Below are 20381 nucleotides of genomic sequence, written 5' to 3' on the forward strand. Positions count from 1 at the left end.
TCATCCGTACCACATTGGAGAAGTTGTTGCTGGAAGAACATCAGTGAAAAAGGCACTCAAAAAATCTGCTTCCAACACCTTAAAGAAGTAATTAGGGGGAGGCAAAAATCGGAGTACAAGTAACAATTGACCAGAAAAAGGAACTAAAATCAAAAGGCGAAAAACCAGCAGAACACGCAAGAAATCCAAACAGAAGGTCATTAAAAGAAAAACATCCCAAAAGAACAGTGATCGAGTTTTTTTCGAAACCTTCCAGAATAATTGATGGAATTCCTCCAAAAGCAACACACGGTTCCCTTGATTTTTTTCAAAAAGTCCCAGTTTTGGAACCAATTTTGTCAAATCTTGAACAAATCTTTCCAAGCAATTCACTTAATAAAGCAAGTATCGATTTTCAAATCGAAACCGACAGAACATATTCCTTGATCTGCATGATACCTATTTATCAATCATATTCCGATTAGTTGAAGGGAACAATGATGCTATAGTAGATACGGACCACGTTTACTTGCTGAATGATTACATGCATTCGTTTTCTAACAGTGAGGTTTATTTCAACAACGAGCAGTTTTACACATCGAACGGACTTTACGCACATAAATTGTTTTTCTCAAATGCGTTTTCTGGTACTAAGTGTACCAAAGATTCCGTTTTTACCTTTCAGGGTTATGTATATGAAACAAAGCTTGGAGATGTAGCCGACTATGCGTTTGTATCCAGAAAAGATACTGGTCTTCAAAACAATATTGTTTGTTATGGGAGTCTTCAAGCGGATGTTTTACCTCTGATCGACTATTACTACCAAACGTTAATGTCAGAAAAAAAATTACTTCGTTCCCACCCTGACTTTTATCTTATAAACGAAACAGGCGATGCACTTGCAAAAATTGTCGAGGCATCATTTTTCACCAGACAAATTGCAGTTGATGAAGGAATCGTTAAAAGTATTAAATCACATCTGCTCTCTGAGCCTGTACGGTACAATTACTTCAAACAAATACTGGAAATGTTTATTATTCCTGTGGGTGAAATCCTGTTTATTCATGAGAATGTTTTTAACCATGCTCCAATTCTATCTTTTGGTATCGTGATGAATGAAAACATTGCGTTCACTGGGAACAGAAAAGAAAACCCATTTCATTTTCAAAAATGTGGATTGCGAGAAGTTAGGTTAGTTCGGGTAAATTACCGCGTTACCATTTGTTACCACGATAGGAGCTCTAAAATTCAAAGATGATGGACCAAATGTTAAATTAGTTGAATATGAAGATCGTTATTTATTGTTTTTCGATTTAACATCGATGCAGGAATCAAAGTTGAGTTATATTACCCCGATCTAGGAATACGACTCGACTTATATTTAACAGAAAATCTCAAGGAAACAGTCGAAGTTCTGGTTACTGTTGTCAAATTGTCATTAATTTTGGTAAACAACAGTGGTCAAATGACAAAATATGGATAAATATCAACGGGAAAAAATTGTTAACAACTTCAGTGCATTGAACTTCAATTTTATGGGATGTTGTCCTGCTGACAGTCTTCCCTATTTTATTCCTCTGGATATTTTGTATTGTCAATTCCGATGTTTAAACTTCTACGGGCACTCACTGGATGTTACTGGCTAACAAAAAATATTGTTATATTTTGCAGATTCACTCGGCAAACCGATCTCCTGTTACTGCCATCTTCTTCGACAGTTTCCGCACTCAGTGAACGAACTCGTGTCATGTAAACTTCAAAATTCTGATACTTGTGGTTTATTTTTTATTTTGCTTATGTATTGTATAACAACTTGTAGGAGTACAATATTAATGATAGTATGTTGATGAGATTTTTTGCATCTGTTTTATAATTAATTGTTACAAAACAAATACTTCTCACATAATGAGATTGAATTAAATAACATCAAGTTATGAAAAAATCCGAGACAGATTGTGTAATCGGCCCTACTAAGTTCTCTTTTGAACTTTTTTCAAGGGACTTGAGTTCGCTTCGTCCGTCGCTTTCCATATGTCTAGTAAATAGTCTATTCTGTACAACGTTTTGTGCTCTTTGAAACACTCTGGGTTTCTTTTTCGGTGCATCAGTGACGGTGCTCAAGTTCGGTTTCTGAATTCTCAGATGGATACATAGTAAGTTGCAGTGGGAAATGATGGTTGGGACCATTGAATTCGAGCCTGCATTGGGTAAGTGCTAGCAAGTCCGTTCAGAGATGATTCTGGCGGAACATTTTCTTTGTTTTCACCAAATGTATTAAACTGCAAGGACTTTCGTACACCTCTTGATTTAAATGAAAACTTCTTCCTGGAAGTGTTCGAGACAGTCTACAACACATAGCAAGAGGGTGTGTTCACATTTTCCGGTCGCCTTTCTCTTTCTTCTGCGTTGAGTTTTTATCGTCCGACGTTTGCCCGAAGACAACGGATTCTCGTCCACAGTTACCTCCACAATCTGGACATATCGGAAACAGTGAGTCCCCAGACGTGTCTTATTTTTCCTGCTCTTCCGCGTCGTTTTCCTTTTCGTTCTCATTCTCCTCATACATGTCTTCTTTGTCTATATCTTCCTCGTCCTTTTCCTCTTCCTCGTTCATGCCTTTTTCATCCTTACGTCCTCATATACGTTGTTTGTGTTCTCACTTTCCTCATTCTTTTCTTCGTTGTCGTTTTCATCATACCTATATTCGACCTCTCTTTTCTCATACATGTTTTCTTCGGACTGATTTTCCACATACTTGTTTTCTTCAGACTCACTTTCCTCATACATGTTTTCCTTGGACTCTTTCCTCATACATGTTTTCTTCGTGCTCACTTTTCTCATTTATGTCCTTTTGATCCTGATTCGTACCTTCTTGGTTTTGGTCAGTGCCAACGTCACCCATCTCAGGTTGTTCACAGTCAATTGATTTATGATCTTCCCCAACATCCATGAGAAAACCATTTGTAATAGGTGGCTCGAGAAAAGGATATTCATCCCGCATTGGAGACAAACACCACATCAGACAGTCGCAAATTCTTTTCTATTTTTTGTCTATGGTTGAGGCGTCAATATGAACAAAATCCTTCTCATCTATGATTTCGATTTGTGACAAGTTGTTCAGTAGAGTTTTTGCCAGACATAAAAGCTGGTTGCAAACCGACCACTCTCAACTCACTCACTTCCTGTCCTTCGCCATTGCAACTTCTCTGGCAGAAGTGTGGAAAGAAGTGCACTCTCTCAACTTCACTCAACTGTACAGACTTCGTTAATGCCACTAAACACAGATTAAGATCGATAAGTTCAAGAATAATGCAAAAAATGTTTTTCTTAGGTAAACATGATGTATTCTAATTTTTAATTCATGTTTTACGCTGTATCCGTGTTTTACTATTAAAGCAGTAAAAAATTAATACAAATTAGTATGTTAAAATTTGAAGTAATTCCTCTCTCTATTTTACACTATACTAGTCGTTGATGTAATTTTTTATATGATTTTACAGATATATTAAACCAAAAAGTCAGTTAGAACTGCCAAGTTAAAAATTCAGCATAAGTCATGCATCTATTTTACACTATACTAGACTATGATGTGATTTTTTTAATGATTTAATAGATAGAATAAACCAAAATGTCCGTCAAAAATTCGGCTTAAGTACTCCCTGTACTTTGCACTACACTTGAAGTTGATGTGATTTTTGATATGATTTCACATAGAATAAACCAAAATGTCGATTAGAACCGCTATGTCAAAAATTCGGCATAAGTCCTCCCTCTATTTACACTATACTAGACGTTGATGTTGTTTTTTTTATGATTTCACAGATAGAATAAACCAAAATGTCGATTCGAGTTGCTATGTCAAAAATTCAGCATAAGTCATCCATATTTTTTACACTGTAATAGACGTTGATGTGATTTTTATATGATTTCACGGATAGTTTAAACCAAAGTATCGATTAGAATTGCCAGGTTAAAATTCGGGCATATTTCTTCCCTCTACAATATTCTAAACGTTGATGCACTTTTTTATGTGTTTTCACTAATAGAACAAACCAAAATATCGATTAGAATTGCCAGGTTAAAATTCGAGCATAGTTCCCCCTCTACTCTACACTATACTAAACGTTTATGCGGTTTTTTATGTGCTTTCTCTAATAGAACAAACCAACTATCGATTAGAATTTCGAGGTTAAAATTGGGCCATAGTTCCTCCCTCTACACTATAATAAAATCTGCGGTTTTTTATTTGTTTCATTAACAGATGTTAAACTCACTACTAGCCATTGTTGGATTCAATTGTTTGTAATAGTGATCCCAATTATTTCTTCCAATTTATCACAAATCAAATTTATAGTAAATTTTTGTTGCAGAAACTTGTCATGGGGATTTAATTTTAGTTAGTGTGAAATGAATTAAGATTTGGAGTGAAATGATCACACGAGTTGGATGATGAAAAAAATATTTGGGTTAGACTGAAAAGATCACACGAGTTAAGTTCGATTATGAAATGGATTTCGAGTTAGAGTGAATGATTACACAAGTTAGATAAATAAATGGTTTTCGAGTTAGAGTGGAAAGATGACACGAGTTGGATAAGGAATTGCTATCAACTGTACTGTGAAAAATTTTAGTCAGAGTGATGACTTAAATTTCTTCCCATTTTATCCCGTTCAGATTTCCCACATGTGATTATTAATCCATTCAATTCCCCAATTCAAGTGTAAAAAGTTCCCGGATTTAATTATCGCCGCAGGATATCCGTAATTCAATCTGCTAATACACACATTTCCCCACATCCACTCGCAAAATGACCTCTGACACTTACGTGAGAAGTGGCTCCACAAAAATAACCCACCTCTGCTCCTTCCTTACTACTCACCTAGTTGAGATATGCTTGAATTGAACGTAATCTCGTTCATCCCGTCCGGGCCTTAGCACTAACTATCAATGTGAACACTCATTACTGTTTGTCTATAAGCAGGCTTGAACTGGGGTGTACCAACTAACTCTAATAGGAGAGTATAACATGTACCAGAATTAGGTAAACGTATAAAGTGCTTTCAAATAGTTTATGAATGCTACATCTTTGGTCTTGATTGCGTAATCGTTATCCAGAACGACCGTTTTTGAACAAAACAATTTTCGTTTTTGAATAGTGAAATTAGTAGATGTTGATTCTTATCTTGTGCTTGATTGTTTTTGTATTTATGTCGATTTGTTGCCCGATTTTGCTTAGTATTGATTGTGTTTTGGCTACGCGTTTAGGCATCCTATTTCTGGTTAAAGGTACTGTATTTATGTTTGTTCTCACCTTTAGCGCTACTTGACCTGAGCCTGTTCGATCTGTTCCTCTAGGTCAACTGAGCGTGCTCATATTTTAGCGGATAACATTGGGAGTGCTGCAGGAGAAATTTCAAATTGCAGGCACGTAGGAGATTAGGAGAGAAGCTCTTGGCCAAGTTGAGCAGCTTTTATAACTTTAAATTTGGACAGGACCTGGTCCTAATAGTTGCTTCCTTGATAGGGCTGAATGCTATTCTTTCATTTTTTGTATCAGTGAGTGAATCTTGTTTCTCGAAAGTTTTGTGCTGTGAAATATGAGATAGGATAGAGTAAGGGAACATTAATGGTGTAGAATCTAGGATAAATCTTCGATAACAAATTAAAGAGTACATTTCAGCAAAAAGATGACAGCTTTCAAAAATGAAAAAATTTCAACTAACAGTGGACGAGATTGGGAATGCTACAGAAGGAGTGAAACTCAAAATTATAGTGATGTTAGTTAGAGATTGGGAAGAATTTTTGGTACAAGATGAAATAAAAATTATTGAGATAGGGTTTAACCTTATTAGAGTACCAGAATTTGGTAAATGTATAATGTGCTTTCAAATAGTTTATGGATGCTACATTTTTGGTCTTGATTGCGTGATCGTTATCCAGAACAACCGTTTTTGACCAAAACGATTTTTGTTTGGGAATAGTGAAATTAGTAATGTTGACTCTTACCTAGTGCCGGATTTTTTTTGTATTTTTGTCGATTGCTTGCCCGATTTTGCTTAGTATTGTGTTTTGGCTACGCGTTTAGGCATCCTCTTTCTGATTAAAGATGCTGTATTGATGTTTGTTCTCACATTTTGAGCTACTTGACCTGAGCTTGTTCGATCTGTTCCTCTAGGTCAACTGAGCGTGCTCATATTTTAGTCTTGTTTCTTGTGCGAAACAAACTGCAACAATGATTATCATTGAAGTTTTCCTCAAAGGTTTTTATTTTCCAAAAATTTTGAATTGGGATATCAGGTTACCTGACTGCCTACTTGATACCGCTGAAGTTGTTTTTATCGTTTTTCTCGTATCAGTCAGCGAATCATTGTTTCATAAATGTACACTAGAGGTGTAGAATCTCGAATGAATTGTTGAGCATTAATTGTTTCACATTGGGAGTGCTGCAGGAGAAACTTCAAATTGCAGGCACGTTGGAGATTAGAAGAGAAGCTCTTGGCTAAGTTGTGCAGCTTTTATAAGTTTTAATTTGAACGATTGCTTACTTGATAGGACTGAAGGCTATTCTTTCGTTTTTCTTGTATCAGTGAGTGGATCTTGTTTCTCGAAAATTTTGTGCAGTGAAATATGAAATAGGATAGTCAGTGAACATCGATGCTGTAGAATCTAGGATAAATGGTTGACGACAAATTAAAGAGTTCATTCCAGCAAAAAGATGACAGCTTTTAAAAATGAAGAAGAAATTTTAACTAACAGTGGACGAAATGGGAATGCTACAGAAGGAGCGAAACTCAAAATTATAGTCGTGTTAGTTAGAGATTGGGAGAGAAGCTTTTGGTACAAGAAGGAACAAAAATTATTGAGATAGGGTAACCTTATTTGAATAGTAAAGTGAAGCTGTTGATTCTAAAGTATTGAAGTTGGTAAATGAGACAATTGACTCTTTCAGTTGATATTTCTGTTCCAGTTATTTTTTTCTCATAGACCGAAGCTAGTGTCCTGTTTTCTCCGTCTTTTCATTTTTGTTGAATCATCTTAATATTATGCTCTCTAAAAAGAAACTGGAAAAAAAGTAGTACGAGTAATTTAAAGTATGAGTAAAAACAAACCAGCTTCAAACACTGTAGGCTCAAACCAGACTGTAAAAAATCTTCTGTGGTCTTTAAAAAGCAGTAGTTCTTTTACAGAGTCCCTTATTTTTGCAGATTGCTTGATTTTAATATTCAGGCGTTCACTTCAATTTTGATTCATTGAAGGCGACCAGCGTCTGTTGTTATTGATAGTGTCTGTTCCGATAAGATCCAGCTTGATCTCGCGGTTGAATATCCTCTGGAGTTTACTGTACACTGTCTGTATCATTGTTTCGCTGTATCACTAAGACAACACTGATGATGTTCAGCTTCGTGCTGTGTATAAACAAAACAGAAGAACGACACAGCTTATGCGCTCTCGAAGCGCTGAGATCTGTCAGTCTTACAAAACGAAAATCTTAACACCTAGATGTCAAATCTTCTCAGTATAAAATTTCTGCTAATCATCGATTAAATGAATGAAATTTTCGGCGAAATTGTTCCTTTAGTCAGTTATATTAAATTACTAATAATAGTGTAATCAGTTTACTTAACTGTTTTTCGCCGATATGTTTAATCATTACAAATCTGTTCTAGTTTACTATCTGTTTTGCTCTTTGACAGCGAATTGCGTAACTTTTACCTTTTGTCCGTAAACTGAATTGAAAAATTTCTTCAGATTAATTGATTCGTGGTACGAATCATGGTATCTCTCATGCCTTTCGCTACTGCTACATGGTTTCCTCTTTCTAATTAATGCAATGGGAGTTTTACCAGCACCGCATTCTCTTATCGTGGTACCTCTACTGGTACAACCGCAGACCTCGACAGCAGCTCCGTTCTCAGTGGCTGAGAACCCAACTGATGAAAATGAAAGTGATTTCTCGGATTTTGGTGATGACTGGTCAAAACTAGAATCACTTTTGGGCATTTATCCTGGCAGAATTGCCCAGAGTAGTCATGTGTCGAGAAGTGGGTCTGGAGGAGTTGAAGATGAACGGATTTCAGGTATGTTTTATTAATTTTGGATCCTAATTTTCACCCTTCGATGTGACATATGCAAAAGTAATTGCATTATCGATCGTATTAATATTATTTTGTTAATATATTTTATCAATACTAATTTTTAACTAATTTCAAAATTTAATATTGGAAATGGTTCAGAAATGTTTCAGAGAAATATTACGGCTTCCAGGCGGATATTATGCGTAAAAGTGAACAAAATGGGAACACCATGCTAGTACGTCAAATGTTGAATTAACGGAATAGGATTAATGATTATAGATATGCTCATTGCCACTGAGAAACTTTTTTGGTAATTTTGTGTGTGGTAAACTTGATATCCACATTGTTAATTGCTCTCAAACGAAGTTTGTAGCAATTATATTAGTCCTGTCGGTATTTTTAATGCGATTTTTCGCTTGACCGATTTTTCGTCTGACGCTTTTGACTTTTCGTCCTCAAAAACGGGATAAACAGGTAGCGCCCAGCGGGCATTAAGTGCTCTTAGAGCCTTTCAGCTCTGTTTCACAGCTCAAACTTTTTGGAGACTCTCAAACGACCGCTCACCGGTCGTTTGAGAGCAATTCGCCCGACGTTAGTCGGTTATGTTTTATTTTTTGATTCACGGTACAAAGAGGCTTCATCAAACATATTTTACTCATTTGAAACCAAAATAAAGATTTCAATCCAAGAGAAACTGATCTGGGTTCGTAACTGAAAGTAGTAACAATTAATTAAGTTTTTTTAAAATCTGGAAAGATTGTACTCTGGTTTTGATTACTCCGAAAACAGTTTTTTTTAAATCTAGTGAAGTAAATTTATACCCCAGTATTTTGTTATTTTGAGCCATTTGCTATATTGCTCGTAAACAGTTTTTTCATAAGCCTGCGTGAACAAACTAATGCGTGTTTTAGCATGGATAATTTACGAGGGCATCGAAATATCTTTTATTATATACTGGGTGGACAGTTACGGTTCTCACGATTCCCGTTTTAGTGAAAGGACTTATTCCTGGTTCGCCTGCGATGGAATGCGAGTACATTGGAATTGGAGACGTGATTGAGCAAATCAACGGTGACTCTGCAACTCTGAGATCAGTCGAGTCCTACTTGGAACAGCTCACAGAGACTACACAGGCTAGTAGTTTCTTCTAGAACGTTCTTCTCACAAGTGATCAAATATAGACTATGAGAAGCTTTTATTAAAAATATATCGGATCTTTTCGGTTTTTCTTATCAGACTGAAACCAAGTCTGTGCCAATACTTGACAAGTCTAAATACAATTTTTAAAAATCTTCAAAAATATGTCCAGAAATGTGTTGTATATTTGTGAATGGACGGAATGGTTTTTGGCATTGACGCTAATTTAAGCGCCACGGCGGAAGTGATTTGCGTTCTATTTTTGCCTTAAACCTTAATTTGATTGAAGAATTTGATGTCTCAATTTAGTTCATGGGGTCTAGGAAAAAAAACCCACGGAAAAAAACCCCACCTAACTTTTGATAGGAAATAAACCCCCACTGAAATAAACCCCCATTTTAAAATTGAATTTCGGCCGTCATAATTTGTTCGGTTGTGATAGTTTCATATCAAGTCCCACAGGCCGCTGAGGCATGGCCAAACGCGCTAAATGCGCAGCTCTTTATAGTAAAAAGGGGGTTTATTTCCGTGGGGGTTTATTTCCTATCTAAAACAAAGTGGGGGTTTCTTTCCGCAACCGTAGTTCATGATATAGGTGTCCATCATAAGGTAAAAATGAGTTGAACTTGAGATGATGATATCATTTCAGGTGGTTCTCACTATCCGCAAGGGATCTCCGCTGAAAGCAGATCAGCCCTCAGTTGCCAGCAGATGTCTTTCAAGAGCGGCCAAGCTGAACGCTTATGACTATGTCAAGCAGGATTCATTTCACATGCTCAATGGCAGAATGACTAAGGTATCAAAAGTTATCATTACCCAACCCTTTTTCTGTAACACCGTCGCGGAAACTGAAAAGTCAGATCGTTTCTTTGTTCGAACAGTTGTGACTGCTTTTCACCAGATTTTTACTGGTACCTTTTGAAACATCTAGCAAATTTCAATTTTCCGCAAAGGTTTTTTTGAAAACTCGACACTACCTTAATTTTCAAACTAAGTGTCGATTTTTGCCAAGGATTCCCATTTTCCCTGCAATTATTTCAGTCACAAATTGGTTATTTCATACTAAATTTGATTAGTTTGATCCATTAAAATTTGAAACAATTACTTGAGTTCAAAGTAATTTTCAATTGACAACTTCAGAAATTAACTGTTTCAAACTTTGTTTCTAAATTTTTTAATTTTCCTAATTCGTGGAACAAAATTTTTGTTTTTTGTTAGATTTATCTGAGAAAACCTAGTTTTTGATTTTCTCCGTGAAAATGCAGCAGCTACACAGTCTCCAAATTCAGTTGTTGTTAATGACTATGATTTCGAGTATTTTGGAATTCAGAACTCTACAAGACAACCTGTTTCTATAATTCTTCTATTTGTGGGTTACTTTTGAGGGGAAAAGGTCTTTTGTGTTCGATTGATTTTTGACTTCTCTGAAGTGGTGGCTGTCAGTTTGGGAGACAATAGCTAATATTTCATAAATAGCGAGATGTAATTTTTCCAAAATTAATCTTATTGAGTTTAACTTGTATTTGGCGCTCAGTTATAACACAAGACTTATTAATTGCTCTCGAATGAGAAACAATTTTTGTACGTGTGTCTCTTTTATGCAAGTTTTTCGCTTGACAGTTTTGCGCTTTTTTCTAAAATAATCTTTGATTTCTCAAGTGACGTTTTCACGCACTTTCTCTTGATTTTTGAGTGATTTCAATTGCTCTCACGCCTAAATAAAGTTTGTTGTTAAACTAAACCAAATGTTTGAAAGATGATGTCAAGGCCCTGATAGCCGTGTGGGTAATGACTCTGTCGAGATTGCGGAATCGGACTCAAGAGGTCGGGGCTCGAATCCTACCGTCGGCCGAGGTTTTCGTACCCATGAAAAATTTATCGAGGCTATCGCCCCTGAATTAAATTGAGCCGCCTGTCATTCGAGAGCAATTTTTCGGACTTTAGTCGGTTTATGTTAATGTTTCGCAGTATTGTTTCAGGTCCCTGTTAGTTGGAATTATTGGTTTTCAGTTTCGCTTCGGCGATGTGACAATTTGGTTTCTGATTGAAATTTGTGGTCTAATTTTTTTCAGTGACAATGTAGCTAAATAATTGGTTATTTTTATTCAGAATTTTTACATAACTTCATCATATTCTGTCTAGCTTGAGTTTTCAAGCTAGTGATGTTGCAGGATGTTTCTTTATACTTGGCATAACGCCCTCAGAAAAACTTCTGCGATCATCTTATAAATTTAAATCTGTGATTCAAACTCTTAATTGAAGTTCAATTGTGTGCATCTGAAGAAGTGCAATTGTGTGCAATTGTTTACCAATTTGCCTTGAAAATTATCTTAGTTTTATTTTAAATTGTTTTATGATAGTTTATGATAAACTATCATAAACGACAGTTTATGATAAAAACCCGTGAAAGACAATGTGGAACTTTTGCGTTCTAGGTTGAGCCAGGTGTTAAGATCGGGTCGTTGGGACTGGACAGTGGGCGTTATTTAAGGGAACTTTATGCTATCAGGATACTGCCGTTGCTATCAGCAGATACTGGGGTAAGTCAATTTTCTATGGTTTTCAAATTTTTTTTAAAGTCCTTATCGATGTAAAATTGCGCATCCGTTTGCTCACATAAAACTTTATAAAACTATTATTTTCTTCCATTTCGTTCCGATTTGTTCCGATTGAAATTTTATTTTTTGTTCCCATTGAAAAAAACTTTATTTTTGTTCCGATTGAAAAAAGTGTGACTTTCCGTTTCTAATAAAAGAAATGGAAGCAGTCACTTTTTTTCATCTTTTTTTTATCAAAATAAATTAAATGATTTTATTTAACCACTTCGAATAACAATTTCCAATAATCATAAATTTAGAACCCGAATTCGGAAGTCGAGACCTTAATATGTGTGAACTTACTGTAGACCAGTGTGCTATAGAGGCTTATTGGCAAAGTTGGAGGAAAATTTTTTTGATGTTTTTGAAATTGCTTCAGAACTATGCGTTCCCGAGTGATTTCACCTCCGTATACGAACAGCTAGATGAAACCCTGAAAGGCATTTCATTAACCCTGTCCGACCTAGTGTTCAACCGTTTCGACAAGGACACACCCTCAAGGTAATGACTGTGAAAGCATTTTGGAAACACTGGAATTCAATTATATTCTATGATAATTTTATTGCACTGCGGCACCCGTTCTGTAGCTATAATAGTTAATCGTTTACTTAAGCTTTTACAGCGAGATTTACCGAAAGTGATTCGAGCCACAATTTAGGTTAAAATATTTTTTTCTGCTGAAGGGGTTTTCGATTTTTCAGCTATTCAGAATTTAGCGTTTCTACATTCTCAGATCATCTAAAAATAATGTGCTGCGAACATGAAAGCATTTCGTCCTATTACGGCGTCATTAATGGTGCATGAAGTTTCAAAAATTGTTCTTGGATACCTTTTATAATCTGCAATAGGTAATGATTGGTGATATCTATGAAGCTGTTCAATTCAAAATGGTCCTGACAAGTTTTAAATTGAAAAATTGATCATCTTTGGAGACGAAAATCTGTCGCGGTTTAACTTTTTCCTTGTTTCAGCCTATCCGTGAAAGTGCAGAAATTCCGCCTGTCTGTGGTGTATTGGAAACTGTCCAATCATATTCTTATGTTCATCACAGAAGAGTCAGTGTAAGTTTTGAAGAATTTGCGACCGTTGTTCTTTGGGTCACCTTTTCTAACTTATTACGTTATTAATATCCGCAAAGCCATAGCTGGGGCTATTATTGCCCTGCTCTTGGTGTTTTATTTCGTCGTCAAGATTTTTGTTACGACCATATGACGTAACGACCACTTCAAATCTGCTTTTTGTTCACTCGTTAATGCAATTTCAACTGAATTGCGTGCGTGACGTCATTTTTCACTCTTATTGGAGCAAGATTTTTGTTCATTCGCGTGATTAAGCTTTTGGTCACACGTGACTTACCTCACTCCGTACTTTGAAATTGACTTTTCTTTATTTTAATTCAAAGAGATAAGGTCAAGTGAATGTGTGTCAATCTAAGTGAAGGTTATTTGAGAGCAGCTAGTAGAAGCAGCAATAACCCGGGTTGAAGTTTCTTTGATTTCATACAAGGATCATATATGATTTCATACTGTCCATACTTGATTTCTTAGTACGATCCTTGTATGAAACCAAAGAAATCATATATGATCCTTGTATGATTACCAAGAAATCATATATGATCCCAGTACGAATACCAAGAATCATACATCTATTTTTTGAAAATCTTTAATCATTTATGTTTTTTTTGTTTTTATTCGGTGGGGCATTACCTATACAATGCCCCGGCATCACATTGTGATCCGCCAAAAGACCCTAACGTACAATATCAATTGCAAGTTAGGCACAAAATAAAGCAGTAAGTCCAAACAAATAACAAAATTTTTGACTTACTCTGAAGCCAGTTTATACATATAAATGCTCATTTATAAAAAAAAATAATCAAGAAAAAAATTGGATATCAGGTCAAATTCGTTTTCTGAATACGTTTAAACCACAAAATTATTCTTTTAGCGCACACAAAGAATCAAATGTGGAGTGCAAATGCGATATAATAATTTAATAAGTCCTCTGACTACATTATACGAGAATTTGTGGCACCAGTCAATGTATTATGTGTCATATATGACCTTGTATGAAATCCAAGAAAGTTTTTCAACTTCAATGGAAAATCAAAAATATAGTTTTTAGTCTTTGAATTTTTTTGTATGGTCCTTGTATGATTTCTAGGAAATCATATATGGTCCTTGAATGACTACCAAGAGTTCATACAAATCATATATGACCTAGTATGATTACTAAGAATCATATATGACCTAGTACGAAATCAAAGAAAGTTGTATGATCGTTGACCCGGGAAGTGATACAAATTCTCAATCAAAACATAACATCCGCGCAATTAATAGAAATTTCTTTTTCTGTATGTTTTGAATTATTTTTCGAGACTGCAGATCTACAAAGCTATTGCGGCTATTTTCTTGCAATCTTCACGCTTTGTTTAAGGTGGTTACTCTTAGAAATAGTTTTTCACGTTCGTATCATAGCATCAATTTGTTGTTTCCCCCATAGTTTTTAGTGCACTGAAATGAAAAAGTTTACAGTTTGATTAAGGTACTTGAAAAGATACTTTCATTGCAGAAATATGTCGGCTAGCAAAAACACTTAGCTCTTGGCATTTCCGAGGTTATCTGACAGCTTTTTGAAATCAGATTGTTCAGAGCTGCCAGCGGTCCAACTTTTAGTTGATTGTTCTTTTACTGCGGCGCCACCGCATTCTACCAATGCTAATATGCCTTAAATACAAAAGCTAACCATTAAACGCAAAGAGAGCTGCGACTACGCTGGTGTGGCGCTTTGCATCAGTTACTTGGTGCCTTTATTTTTATAGCCAGAAGTCTGGAAGCTGGGCGAAGACTTCTTTGTTTTTGATTGCTCTCAAGCAAAATTTGTCGCAATAACTTCAGTACTGGCGGTACTGTTTGGTGGTACTAAGTTTTGTTCCGACTTTGCGTGCTACCGATTTGACGCCTGGTCCGCTTTCCTCTGACAATCAAATCTTGTGATGTGTGGTCTTGAGAAACGTGGTGAAACGGTAACGGTAATTTTTATCGATTGGATTCGCGGGGCATCAACTTGCTGAGCAGTTCTTTGAGCCTTTCTAGTCTCTAAGTATACGGTTCACCGAAACAGATCAATCGGTTGAAAGCAATTCGCTCTACTTTAATCAGTTATTAGTTTAAATTAAAAGCCGCCGTCAGCTTCTCATCGGCTATTATTTAGGTGCTCTCCCTTTTAAAAATTCACTTTACCTTTTGATCACATTTTGTTGTACATAAGTCGCGATTTTCGCGCTTGTCTTCTGACTTACTTCATTCACTGTTTCCACTGAATAGATTTTAAATTCTTTCACGTGTTGAATTACGTAATGTAGTGAATACGGTCAAAGTGAAAAGAGTAAAATCAAAAGAAACGGGATCAACATATTGAGTCATTGAGTCATAATGCATTAGGTTGTCAAAGTTCATTAAATCATTTTCTAGCTGGCATTAGTTTTATGCTTAATGGCCTTCAGTTTAGAAGCTGAATTAAGTATAATTTTGGAATCTGACCGAATATGCAGAATTTACTCACCAAATACGAACAAACTTATGAAAATTGTCAATTTGTATCTCTTAAGTTTGTTTCAATCCCAATGATCGTCAAGCGGATCAAGGCTATTCTTCGACATTTTGTCGGCCCTGTTTGTTTGTCGTTTGACGCTCTGTTCTGTTTGGCTGTTTTATTCGCCTCTAAGCTCTAAACGGCTTTTGCTATTTTTCCATGCCCCTCTTTAACTGCTTTTGATGTGCGTGGCGTTATTTGTCAGTCAATTTTAGCTGAATTGAGCGATTATAATTAGTTTGATATTAAATTTTTTTGTCATAAATATTTTGAGGTCCCTTTTCAGGTCATTTAAGCGCCCTAAGGAAGAACGTTGAAGTGCGCAATATTTTTATGCGAACAAATATATTTTTCATGTCTCCAACTAACTTCATCTCTGCTTGAAACAAATGATTTTTTTCCTAGGTTGATGGTCTTAATAATTGCTCTTGAACGAAGTTCTAAGCAATTATTGTAAACGTGTGTGTCTTTTTTTAATGCAAATCTTTCGCTTGACAATTTTGCGCTTTTCTTCTTGAACATTCTTTGACTTTTCAAGTGACTTTTTCTCGCTTTCTTTCTTCATTTTTGAGTGATCTGTATTGCTCTCACTCCGAAGTAAAGCTTGTTGCTAATGTAAACTGGGTGCAGCAGAGCAAGAATAAGGGTCTGATGGAGCATTTGGAAGTGTTTTGGGTCACGGTTCGGGAGGTCAATGGTTCGAATCCCGGGCGGGGACAGGTTTTTTTGCACCCATAAAGAAAAATTGATCTAGGCTATAGCCCCTGAATTAACAGCCGCAGCCTTGGCTGTCGTTCAAGAGCAATTCTTCCGACATTTGTCTGCTTATGTTTTGTCTAGTCAATTGATTTCAATTTAATTCAAATGTTCTTTTTTGGTTTAAACGCTAATTTGAAATAACGCTGTTCGTTTTTTGGGATAGTGGTTTTCGCGAGAAACGCTCTTTGACTAAGCTTACATTTTTGGGTTTTGATACAATCTCTAATTGCTATTTTTCGGAAATGCTAAAATCAAGCTAAACTCGTCTTATAGGAACCAAGTTGTAAAACAAGCTTCACGACAATTCTTTCTTTGGCTCTCAATTGAACTACGATACTGGGCTCCCACAGTCTGCTAAACCTAATTTATAGTGTAAATTGTTTGCTTTTTAGAATGAGACTTTCAGTAGCAGTCCATTTCATGCAGACATACAAGGCGATTATAGAACTTGTCGGTTCTCCTAATATCTCTTCGACTTTTCTGAGTGGCAACGAAGAGCTGATCAAATCAATGAAGGATTCTTTAGATTACGTTTTCCAGTCAACTTATCCTGTGTTCAAAAACGCAGCCCATAATTACTCGATGCTTCTCAACTTGGAAATGTCTCGCAGAATAGATCTGTCAATGCAATATCAAGTAAGATATCCTTCCATGATTAAAATAATTTTCAGTTTGGTTTTGGATCTATTATGTGGCGATCTATTATGTGTTGTGACCCTTACAACCGCATACAATTTGTGTTGTTACATAGCCAGCTTACGTGTAAAAATTAGAATGGTGGGGGGGGGGGGTGCTTTTATACTCCCTATAAATTGGGACCGAGGGGTTGACTTTTTTTAGCGTATCAAAAACTGTTTGATTGTTTTTTAGAATCTCCTCAACAAATATCTGATTGAGTTTGAAAGCTCAGCTTGGCGTCTTGAGGTAAGTCCCTAAATGAATAATTTTATCTCAAATTTGGAGTTGATCAAATATAGGTTCTTTTCTGTTTGGGCCTGCTTTCCCCGGGGCACAAACGGAGAAAATCGCAAATATAAAACGTGATTGTATTTTAGGCTGGTTTCTTGATTGGACAGAAAAAACCTCTCCTTATTAAAGGACTATCTCTCTATCATAAGGTAAGTTGTATTATTTACTCTTTTAGTACCAAACAGTTTCCTGTTTTGGTCGCAACTAGAATATAGCCATCTAGTCTATTATTATCCTACACCCTTTAGGTTTTTAGTATTCATAGTAATGATTTTCTAATCCCTCATCGTGTTAGGCCCTACAAGCAATTATTATTCAAACTGATCTGCTATATTTTTGCAAGAAAGTATGCCATGATTGGAGAAAAAGCAATAATTATGTAACCCAGGTTTTAAAATCTGAGTGATGCCAAAAACTGATCTTAAAAATTAAAAACATATTTTTCCGATTAAATATTATTTTGTTAAAGCAAGATCATAAAGGTGCTCTTTTAAGCGAACGGAACAGTTCCGCTTTTGATGACAAAGTTACCAACATGTTACCATTTTGAGATTCTTTGTTACAGGATCTGTTGATTAGCAACTCCATGCAGGACTCCCATTTTCACTCTATCCATCTGTTCATAAACTCCCTAGACTTATTGCCCTCTTCTCTGTCATCCTCAAGTGTGATGACGTCATCTCCGAAAGATCTCCACTTGATTCTGTGGAGGGAAGTGTTCTTGACTGAAGACGTGTCTCAAGAGTTCGAAGTTTACAGTGGTCGATCGTTTCTTCTCATCATGCGAATGGTTGGTCACCTGTTTAATTGCTCTTAAACGTTTTCTCAATTAGTTTAATCGGAAACTTTGAATCTATTCTGACACCCACCAATCTTAGGAGGCATATAACTGTTACGTCCCCTGGTGCAATAAAACATAATTAGTAACGAGGGGTGCGGGCATAATAGACTCAAACTTTTTACTTTAATTATTGTGCTCATTTGTGTATCCGACCCTCCCCCTTATAGAGCATAAAGTTTTTATAACCCATGCCGTAAAAATACAGCAATAGTTGTGTTCGCTCGTCCTCTTTCGACTGCTGTTTTTCTGAAGGAAGTTTAGGATCTATTCTTAGGAAATAGCTGCAAAGCCCAATATCTTTGATCATTATGCGCTGACTTGTGCAAGAAAGTGCTCAATTTCTCAAAAAAAAATTCACTCGCAAATTTCGCGTAAATATGCGCTGATTCCCCTACTCGGGGGATAAGTCAAATACGAGCGTGCTATGAAAGTAATTCGATTCTGACAGAGATTTTGTTTCAGAGACAGTACACACTTTGTGTGTTGATGGAAAGCGGAGCTTGTGCTAGCAGGTAAAAATATTATTTCAATTCAATGGGACTTTATGAGCTGATCACTTGTTTTGGAGCCAATCTGTATATTACTTGAATTACCAAACTTCTCAATGGCTATAATATTGTATTCTGAATTGTGTTTCGCTTGCATGAATAAGTTTTGAACTGATTCATTGGACTTCGAAGTAATCAATCAAAGTTTTTGGCGAACGGTTGGGTTTAAATTTCTAAGTATATGTATTTGAGACTGACTGACCGTTCAAGATGTGAACATTGTTCTTATAAGTTTCAATAAGTTCCCTTAATAGTCGTCCTCAGCTTTTCCGCTGGCTATCATAGCGCTCCTATTTTTTTTCAATTTGAGGAATTTGAATTTTGTTGTGCAACTGTAAGATCTGTTTACACATTTTCATTTTTGTACAGATTGATATGATGATTTTGGTCACGCCGAAACAGGAAGTGGATCGAAAAAGCGAGTGGTTTTGTGGTGTGAAATTTTTTCGCTTTAATTTTAAAGTAGAGTGAGAAAACAGTGTTTGAACAAAAATTTGCTTTCTCGATTGTGGTTTTTTGTTCACATGCGGCAATTTCACTTTGATTTTTACTGTTTTTCGATTGTTTGGATCAGATTTTTTCTTAAATGTTTTTTCCCAGTCCATTCTTATTTAATTTTAGGCCAAGTCTTTTGTTTGAACCAAATTTCTTTTTCTCGGTAGTGGTTTTTTGTTCACATTCGGCATTTTTGACATTGATTTCCATTCTTTAATTTTATCTGAATTTTTGGAAATGGTTTTTCCAATTCACTCATAGTTCGTTCTAGGTCTAGTTTTTGTGTTGTCAATAAAAAATTCTCTGAATTCTACGTCAGGTGTTGTCCTGCTATATTTTTTTAAATTCGCCTTACCTTTTGATCACGTTTTTCGTTTTACATAATTCAGGATTTTCATGTTTGACTTCTGACTTACTTCGCTCAATGTTTCAACTGAATTTTTTTTACGCATTCAGTTACGCAATGTGGTGAATACTGTCAAAGTCAAAAGAGCAAAATCAAAAGAGACGGGATAAACAGATAATGCCTGGTATTAAGTCATTGAAAATTAGGTTATCAGTGTTCATTAGAGTGTTTTCTAGCTGACATTGGTATTAAACTTATTAGCTTTCAGTTTAAAAGCTTTAAAGTTTTAATTATAGATTGAAGTATAATGTTGTAGAATGAATTATACTCTAAGAATCTAACTGAAAATGCACGCCAATTTCATAACTTTTTTTCATAACTTATTCCTTACACAAATTCCACACAAACTTAGTTCTTGTTAATAGCCTCCGTCAGCCTTTCAACGGCTGTTATTAAGGCGTTCTCTTTTTTATTTTAATTCAATGAATTTGACTTGTATTGGGTCGCTGTCTTAAGATCTGTTCACACATTTCCATGATTTTGGAAGTCAAATTGGAGTAATGATTTTTGTCACGCCTAACAGGAAGTGGAGCGAAAAAGCGAGTGGTTTTGCGGCGTGAAATTTTTTCACTCTAATTTAAAAGTAGAGTGAGAAAACGGTGTTCGAACGAAAATTCGCCTTCTCGCTAGTGGTTTTTGTTCACATGTGCATTTTGACATTGATTTTTGTTGTTTTTTGTCTGATTTTCTTCTGAGTGGTTTTCCCAATCCATTCTAGGGCTTGTTTTTTCTCGTTTAGTCAGTGAATTTCCTTTGAATTGTCAGGACTTGTGCTGCTAAGTTTTTTTTACTTCGTAGAACAAACATTTGTTTTGTTTTTCCTTAGATCACAGCTTGTTCAACGTTTTTCGTGAAATCTTTTTGACTTCTCTAGAGTAGTTTTATTCTGCTCAATGTGTTTTTACACAGCAGTTTCTCAGCAGCAAAGCAATCTAAAGTTAACACAATCAGTATCGAAAAACGAAATCACAATAGAAACGG

The 20381-nt window shown here is 35.8% G+C and overlaps 1 protein-coding gene across 4 annotated transcripts in view; it reads left to right on the forward strand.

The window, feature by feature from the left end:
- The first annotated feature begins 7703 nt into the window (after positions 1-7703).
- The window catches only part of LOC142343867 (protein inturned-like), a 50141-nt gene continuing 37463 nt past the window's right edge, over positions 7704-20381 (forward strand). Inside the window, exons 1-11 of one of the 4 annotated variants that reach the window (XM_075395239.1) lie at positions 7705-8057; positions 9048-9187; positions 9841-9987; positions 11627-11731; positions 12168-12289; positions 12760-12849; positions 16534-16777; positions 17012-17065; positions 17197-17259; positions 17676-17900; positions 18414-18463. In XM_075395239.1, coding sequence (XP_075251354.1) covers positions 7811-8057; positions 9048-9187; positions 9841-9987; positions 11627-11731; positions 12168-12289; positions 12760-12849; positions 16534-16777; positions 17012-17065; positions 17197-17259; positions 17676-17900; positions 18414-18463 — 1487 coding nt within the window. In that variant the 5' untranslated portion in view covers positions 7705-7810. Of the gene's footprint in view, positions 8058-8965; positions 9188-9840; positions 9988-11626; positions 11732-12167; positions 12290-12759; positions 12850-16533; positions 16778-17011; positions 17066-17196; positions 17260-17675; positions 17901-18413; positions 18464-20381 lie in introns of all 4 variants that reach the window. The other 3 variants (XM_075395240.1, XM_075395242.1, XM_075395241.1) reach the window with 3 other exon arrangements.

This window comes from Convolutriloba macropyga, chromosome 8 (assembly GCF_964194025.1).
Source record: "Convolutriloba macropyga chromosome 8, txConMacr16.3, whole genome shotgun sequence".
NCBI classification, from domain to species: domain Eukaryota; kingdom Metazoa; phylum Xenacoelomorpha; order Acoela; family Convolutidae; genus Convolutriloba; species Convolutriloba macropyga.